Source organism: Pyxicephalus adspersus, chromosome 11, assembly GCF_032062135.1.
Source record: "Pyxicephalus adspersus chromosome 11, UCB_Pads_2.0, whole genome shotgun sequence".
Lineage (NCBI taxonomy): Eukaryota > Metazoa > Chordata > Amphibia > Anura > Pyxicephalidae > Pyxicephalus > Pyxicephalus adspersus.
In genome coordinates, this window is record NC_092868.1 from 685,484 (window position 1) to 693,552 (window position 8,069).

At 55.4% G+C, this 8,069-nt stretch overlaps 1 protein-coding gene across 1 annotated transcript in view; it reads left to right on the forward strand.

Moving 5' to 3' along the window:
- The first annotated feature begins 2,793 nt into the window (after positions 1 to 2,793).
- The window catches only part of ECE1 (endothelin converting enzyme 1), a 14,346-nt gene continuing 9,070 nt past the window's right edge, over positions 2,794 to 8,069 (forward strand). The window contains exons 1-6 of the mRNA XM_072426716.1: positions 2,794 to 3,247; positions 5,864 to 5,915; positions 6,140 to 6,657; positions 6,870 to 7,016; positions 7,549 to 7,614; positions 7,699 to 7,887. Of these exons, the coding sequence (XP_072282817.1) occupies positions 3,119 to 3,247; positions 5,864 to 5,915; positions 6,140 to 6,657; positions 6,870 to 7,016; positions 7,549 to 7,614; positions 7,699 to 7,887 (1,101 nt within the window). The 5' untranslated portion in view covers positions 2,794 to 3,118. The remainder of the gene's footprint in view (positions 3,248 to 5,863; positions 5,916 to 6,139; positions 6,658 to 6,869; positions 7,017 to 7,548; positions 7,615 to 7,698; positions 7,888 to 8,069) is intronic.

Genomic DNA, 8,069 nt, shown 5'->3' on the forward strand with positions numbered 1-8,069 from the left:
CCTCAGAGACCTCCTGTGATTGGCCGGACATCCCCCCCACCCTCGTGTCACTGGATTTAGTGTTCCAGTTGCCGCCTGGTGACGGTTCGTGTCCAGGAAATGAGGCCCCGGGGGGACACAAACTGCCCAATGAGGTGCCAGCTGTCACTGCAGGGGGGGGGTCACCCAATGTCCCCATTTATTTGTCAGTGTGGCCCCCTCCCCCACAACTATCTGCCTCTACAGAAGGACGGCACCATCTTTGTTCAGGCATCAGCCGGGGCCACAGTGACCTCTGGGCTGCGGTGACACAATTATGAGTTCTGGTGTCTGTGGTCACCAATGTCTGACACAGATCCGCCCCTGCTGCAGGAGAGGAGACTGAGGAAATGCTGCCTGCAGCAGACTGGTGACATTGTAGCTGTGGGGTTGTTTGATAAAGTTGGGCGTTATTTGAAATAGGAGACTGTCAGAGGTTATATGGGGATGATCATAGAGGGTGTGTAGGATTGGCCGGGGGGAGGAAGGGGTTAACCCCAAGCTCTCCCCCTCTTCTGTGATTGGTCAGTGGCAGGAATTGGGCGTGTCTGTGGGAGGGGCCTGTACCTGCGTGGTCTGTGCTGAGCCCCCCCTCCTCCAGAGCTCCACCCGGCACTGAGACAAGGTAAGGTCTGCGCTGGGCACTGGGCCCAGGAGCTTACAATCTACCCCATATCACCCCCTGCGCCCCCCACTGTTTATGGGAAGGAAGTGTGATGGGAACATGCTGGAATTCCCTCCCCCCCTAGTTATTGTACTGCGTTACGGTCTAGGGAGGCCCACCACAGGCGGTGTGATTCTGCCATCGCCCACTTGTGACCTCTGGCTCCTCTCTGCCAGTCCCCGGTGACCCCCCAACACCAATTGGTCAGCCAGCGGATGGCACAGGAGGGGGAGGGGTTTGTAGCCAACATTCAGGAAGTGGTGTGGGTTTGGTGGTCACCGGAGGGTTAATGTGCTGTGTGTCCCCGCTGGCCAGATATCAGCAATGGCGCCAACGGCCATCAACAGGATGGAGGCCAGAGATAGGAGAGCCGATAGGCGGGGACACTGCGGGGACACCAACGCTGGGTATATACGGCATGGGGACCCCAACCAGGGTGACCCCACAGGGGGGCCGATGACACACCCGAGGGGGGCGGTGAGATATACAGAAGGGAAACGACGATCGGTGAGACCCTAAAGTGCTGGACGACGATTGGGGACACCCCTGCCATATGGTAAAGCAGTGGCTGGGGACCCCTGACCTGTACAAAAGAAATGCCCCCATGGGCCCTCAGGGAGGGGGATCTCTGTGGGAGGATAGCCGGCATTTGTGACCCTGGAGTTCCTCCATCACCTGAACCAATGATGATCCCTGGCTTCCCATAGGACCCTCCATACCATTGGATGGATTCTGCCCCTTCATGGGGTCCATTGGACGGATTGTGCTCCCTCCCGGGGTCCATTGGATGGATTGTGCCCCCTCCCAGGGTCCATTGGCCAGATTCTACCCCTTCCCGGGGTCCATTGGACGGATTCTGCCCCCTCTTGGGGTCCATTGGACGGATTGTGCCCCTTCATGGGGTCCATTGGACGGATTCTGCCCCCTCCCGCGGTCCATTGAACGAATTCTGCCCCCTCCCGGGGTCCCTATTTACCCTATTTGGCTGGCTGTGATCCGGCTCTGGAATTACCACAATCTGGGGATTACCCTGCCACTATTATGGGGGAACCCCGGCTGGAGTAGTGGCCAATAGGAAATGGAGATTGGAGAAATGCCCTGGGTGACCCCGCTGTGACCCCGCAGAGATGGGCAGTGTTCAGATATGAGGGGCAGGGTAACCCACAGCATGCAGCACCCCGATAATTTTGGGATCCCCGGCTGCCCCCCTATACCTGACCGGAGTGGTTCCAGCCAATGGCAGGGGGGTTCTGGGTAGGCCGTGGCCCCGTGGCTGGAGTGCTGCCGGCCGCTGATCAGTTGGGATTTCCATTGTGATGGATTAGAGCTGCCGAGTGCTAATTAGACATGGTAATCCGGCCCTAAACCCCGACCCCCTGCGGGGCCCGAAATAGAGAGAGCTGATTGGTGACAACATGCTGCTAGTATGGTGCATGGCTGGAACTCCAAATCTGCCCCATGGGGACACCGACAGCAATACAAACCTAAAAGAGGCTCCAACCCCCCAGCTGAAACCTTCTGCAACTCCAAATTCACTACAATTCTGATTGTACGATATCGGGGGGCCAGCTTGGGGTGTCCTTGGCCCCGTGCAATCCCCAGGGGGCCCTCCAATATGGCCCCATGTGATCTCTGGGGTGCCCCGATGTGATCTCTGGGGTCTCCCCCCCCTCTGGCCCCATGTGATCTCTGGAGTCCCCCCTCTCCTGGCCCCATGTGATCTCTGGGGTCCCCCCTCTCCTGGCCCCATGTGATCTCTGGGGTCCCCCCCTTTCTGGCTCCATGTGATCTCTGGGGGTCCCCCCCCCTTCTGACCCCATGTGATCTCTGGGGGTCCCCCCTTCTGGCCCCATGTGATCTCTGGGGGTCCCCCCCCTTCTGGCCCCATGTGATCTCTGGGGGTCCCCCCCCCTCTGGCCCCATGTGATCTCTGGGGTCCCCCCCCTTCTGGCCCCATGTGATCTGGGATTGGCTCAGTTTATATAAAGTGGTACAAAGTATGTGTGAAGTTGTTTTATCTCAGCAGCAGAGGAAGGGAAAGTTTTGTAAATATTTTTCTTCCTTTTCTTCCAGGCCCAGAGGGGGGCCCAGAGCCCAGCTGTCCCTGCACAGCACACACAGGGTTAATATGGCGCCCCTCCCCCATGAGAATGGGAGGAAGGGAGGAGGTGCTGAGATAAAACTACAAAATAATAGCAGACATGAGGACTGGGAGCTCCCAGTGACACCGATCTGTGGCCGGGGACCTTGTGGCCCCTCCATGGTGACATTCAGTGACCGCACGTCTGGCCCCCCCCAGCACTGCTGCGATTTGGGTCCCCGGCTCCGGTGTCACTGAACATGGCCGCCCCTGGGAGAGGAGTCCGGTGAGGCCTCTGATAAGGAAGGCCGGTACCCCCCACACCCAAATTCTGGTGCTGCACCCCCTGGGGATCAATGGAAACCCTGAGAGACTCTGTTGTACATTTCACTTTTCAGATGTCATCGTACAAGAGGGCCACACTGGACGAGGAGGAACTGGTGGACTCCATCGGGGAGAGCGAGGTCTACCCCAACGGTGTGCAGGTAAAGGCCGACCCCCCTACCTGTGTCCCCCCGACCCCCCTACCTGTGTCCCCCTGACCTCTCTCCTACCTGTGTCCCCCTGCCCCCACTGTCTCTATGGCTTTCACCTGGAAGTGTCCTGTCCCCGGTGTGTCTTGATCGGGGGCGGGGTTGTGACTACAGAAATTTTGTGTGCCTACCAGTTGTCACCCCCACAGTGGATCCCCTGTGGCTCTGTGACCCCGGCATGTACCCTCCCCAGTGTCTACAGTCCCATGTGTCCCCCCCCTTTATATCTGTGACCCTGGGGTGTCTATCCTGGCTCGGGATGTTGTCCATGTTCCGTGTTTGCTCCGTCCCCATGCGTGTTGCGTGTCCCATGTGTCGGCCATGTGCCGGGTTTGCTCCGTGTTGGTTATTAATAATAATTATTTGCAGCCTCGGGCAGTTGCTGTGTACGGCTCTGTCTGTCCTGTGGTCTTCTGTCATGTGACCCCCAAATATTGCATATGGCCCCCCTCTGTGTATTGTCCCCCAGGAACAGAACTCTGGGAGCCGCTGGTAGTGCTGATGGCCGGTGATCCCCCCCCCAGTGTGAAACGTGCCGGGTCAGTGATCCCCTCTCCCCCCCAGTGTAATATGTGCTGGGTCAGTGATCCCCTCTCCCCCATTGTGAAACGCGCTGGGTCAGTGATCCCCTCTCCCCCCCAGTGTAATATGTGCTGGGTCAGTGATCCCCTCTCCCCCCCCAGTGTAATATGTGCTGGGTCAGTGATCCCCTCTCCCCCAGTGTGAAAACCAAATTTAACTCACCTGAGAACTCTTCTAGTGCTGAAATACCTCGGGGGGGGGGGGCAAAAGTTGGGGGTTGGTAATAATGGTGGGGGCAGAAATTGGGTGGTCATGTGGTGGGTGAAGGATGAAGAGGGGTAGGATTTGGGGGGGTATAATTGGGGTATATCTGAGGTCACATTTTAATTTTGCACGGATTAGGGAATTTGGGGGGTCGGTGGAATTTAATGTTTCTCCATCTGTGTCCCATTGAGGGGATTTCCTGACTCACTGGGGCAATTGCTGATCATTTGGGTCGGTTCTGCTCCACCCCCCCCAGCCAAAACTAAAAGTCACTGTGCAGGTGGAGGGACGGGGTATTAGAGGGGGTATCAGAGGGCATTTATTGGATGTGGAGGTTAGGCTGTCACATAGGGAGATGAGGCAGGGTTCTCCCCAGGCCCTTTTAGCTGGGGGCACCACCCGGCACTTTTCAGCACCCACCCGGCTGTTTTTGGGTGGTTACTAAAGAGTTTGGTTACAATACAGGGGCTGCCACCCACCTACAATTTCTTCCCACCCGGCTTAAATAAATTCTGGGTTGAGCACTGTAAGGGCAATAATTAGGGGTATTGGAGGTTGGGGTGCCAGAGGGGCAGGTGAGGGCAATTGGGGTTATTGTAGTAGGAAGAAGGGGCACATGAGGGTGATATTTGACTGTAAATGATTGGAGGGGTACATTCCGGGCCCTGGCAATATGTGGGGCCCCGTGCAGTCTGTTAGATACCCCTGGATATTTTCCGGAATCTTCTCTAAGCAGCCAGTAAGTAGATTTGGCCTCCGCCCAGCCTCCGGTAATCCTCTATCCAAACAGCTATAAACAACTCTGCCATCTCCGCTTACATAAGTTGGTGGCGACACTCCGCCCTCACCCTGGGGCAAAACTCCCTGCTTCCATTTCTCACATATTGTGGGAGATCTAACAAATAATGGGGGGGTTAAGGTGCAATAAACTTTAAATGCCCCCTGGGGTTATTGAAGCCCCCTTCCTTCAATCAAGGATAATATAGGAAACACCCCGTCTGTAGATTCTGCGAGTGTTCAGCAGGGTGGTGATTGCACTGCCTGATATACAGGTGGCCACTAGGGGGAGCTTGATCCAGATATAACAAAAAACATTTGTAAATTGTTTTATACCCCACACTGCTCCAAAAATATAAAGTCTGATCATTTGGGGGGTGGTTGGGGGTATTGGCTGGGGTTATTGGGTGGAGTTATTGGGTGGAGTTATTGGATGGGGGTATTGGATGGGGGTATTGGATGGAGTTATTGGATGGGGTTACTGGCTGGGGTTATTGGCTGGGGCAATGGGGGACAAGGGGACTTCAGGGTTCACCTACAATGGGGGACACGGGGACTTCGGGGTTCACCTACAATGGGGGACACGGGGACATCAGGAATGGGGGACAAAGGGACCTCAGGGGACATCTTTCCTCACTCTATCCAGACTTGAATAGTTCTGTGTGGCCCCCACTCTAGTTGCAGCCATTGGGGCCCACATAAGAGGCCCCCACCATGCAGGCAGAGCCAGTGTTTCCTGTGGCCCCTCCCCACCTGGAGTGCAGACTGTAGGAGGGATGTGAGGGTTGGGTGGCCCGGTGACCTTCGCACGGCATGCGGGCCCCTCCTGTGTCGCAGCAGATAACGCGAATTGTTTTTTCTGGACTGAGCTGCGGATTTTATTGCTGGGAAAGAAGTTGTTGTGTTCTTCCCTGCAGACTAAGGCGGGGCCCCTATAGGGTGTTCATCCCACGTAGGGGCCCCACAGGTGCCTCTGTCTTTGTTTCTCTGCTCACACTCTGATAGGGTGACACCACAATGTGTCCCCAGAATATTTATATCTCTAGAAGCTGTGACGGTGACAACATAGAGGAGGAATTGGGGGATGGGGCAGTGTTGTCATCCCATACAGGAAGTGACCACCAGGAATTCTTTCCATAAACACTGAGATCTTTTACCCCCTCTCCTTTATTCATCTGCCCTGGGGTAGTTTTATTGCCCCATCTCTCAGGCCTTCCCTGTTCTTGTTGTGTTTGGTCCGGATGCTCCCAGATTTGGTGTCTCGCTGGTTTCCTGAGTGAGGAGGAATGAGCGGAAGGCGTGGGGGCTCAGGAGCCAGATGGGCCCCGTGGGAGTTTGGCAGGCTGCCATTTTGTACCTGCAGAGGGGCCCCATCACACGGGTCACAGTCCCTGCGAATGGGGTCCGCTCAGCTCATCTTCCCAATGAATGATCTAAATGTGAGCATGCAGCCTTCCCATTGGCTGGAGAGGATAAAGAGGAGCAGCATGGCAGCCAGGGATTGGAGGAACAGTTCTGACCTGGCTGCAGATATCAAAGTGGTGAAAACGACACGATGGGGGGGTAAACACAAAATACCCCCCCCCAACCAGTGTGACCGGTCCTCCAGTGACAACCAATCAGAAGGCTGGGGCTGCTCACAGCCAATAATCATTATCCCTTCCTTCCCTGCAGAGAATACAACCACCAACTTCAGCAGTGCGGCCGAGCACAAAGCCCAGAGGTACTACCAGGCCTGCATGAACGAGTCCAAAATCACCGAACTCGGTGCCAAACCGCTGCAAGACCTCATACAGAGGGTAAGTGGGCCCAATACGAGGCCTCCCGACCATCCCTGTGCCAAAGAAATTAAAGCCTGGGGGAGGGGAGGTGACTAAGGAAATGCTTCCTCCTGTCTGCAGCAAACTGATGACATCACCTCTTAGGCACAGCCAATGGATGGAGGACAAGGACAGGTAGAGAAGTTACTTACAGGTCCACTCACATTTAATATTAATAAATTCTCTTACAGCTGGGTGGATGGAATATTACGGGGCCCTGGGACAAAGACAACTTCCAGGAGACCCTCCAAGCCATCACTGCTTACTACAGAGTCTCGCCCTTCTTCTCTGTGTTTGTTAGTGCAGATTCCAAGAACTCCAACAGCAACATCATCCAGGTGAGACCCTGGGGGCCTGAAAAATAAAGCTGGGAGGGGGGTAACATGGGTCACACACCCCACTTGGGGACATCTCGGGACCTAAGATCCTGGTTACCCTTTGTTGAGGTCCTCAGTTTTGGGTAGCAGATCCCAGGACTTTAGGTCTTGGTCTTCTGTGTTTGGGTCTTAATGTTGGGCGCCCAATCCTGGGGCTTCGGATCCCCTGGTCCTCCAGTGTTGGGGTCCTTGGTGTTGGGAAACCAATCTCAGGATTTCAGGTCTTGGTCCCCAATGTTGGGCGTCCAATCCTGGGGCTTCGGATCCCCTGGTCCTCCAGTGTTGGGGTCCTTGGTGTTGGGAATCCAATCCCAGGATTTCAGGTCTTGGTCCCCAATGTTGGGCGTCAAATTCTGGTACTTTAGGTCCCCTGGTCCTCCAGTGTTGGGGTCCTCAATGTTGGGTATCCATTCCCAGGACTTGAGGTCCTCATGGTTGGTTGGCTCTGGATTCCCCCTGGTGTACAGTCCTGAACAGTCTCTTCTGCCCCCAGATAGACCATTCCGGATTGGGTTTACCGTCCCGCGAGTATTATCTGAACAAAACGGCCAATGAGAAGGTAAGTGACCATAAACAGCCAGTTGTTTTGCCTCCATTTTCTCCCCAGGTTCTCCTCTGACTCCAGGTGTTCTCCATCCTGCAGGTCCTCAGCGGATACCTCCACTTCATGGTACAGCTGGGGGTCCTCCTAGGGGGTGAGGAGAACCACACACGGCAGCAGATGCAGGAGATCCTGGACTTCGAGACTGCCCTGGCCAACATCACCATCCCGCAGGAGAAGAGACGAGACGAGGAAGTCATCTACCACAAGATCACCGCCGGAGAGCTAAAGGTAAACCCAGGACTTCTAATATTTCACCCCTCTATTGGTGACCCCACAATTCTATCTATATAGAGGAATCAGGACCTCCTTCCCTGTGCTGGTGACCCCTCTAGTGATGGTGACCCCATAATTCTATCTATATAGAGGAATCAGGACCTCCTTCCTCCTGCTGGTGACCCCTCTAGTGATGG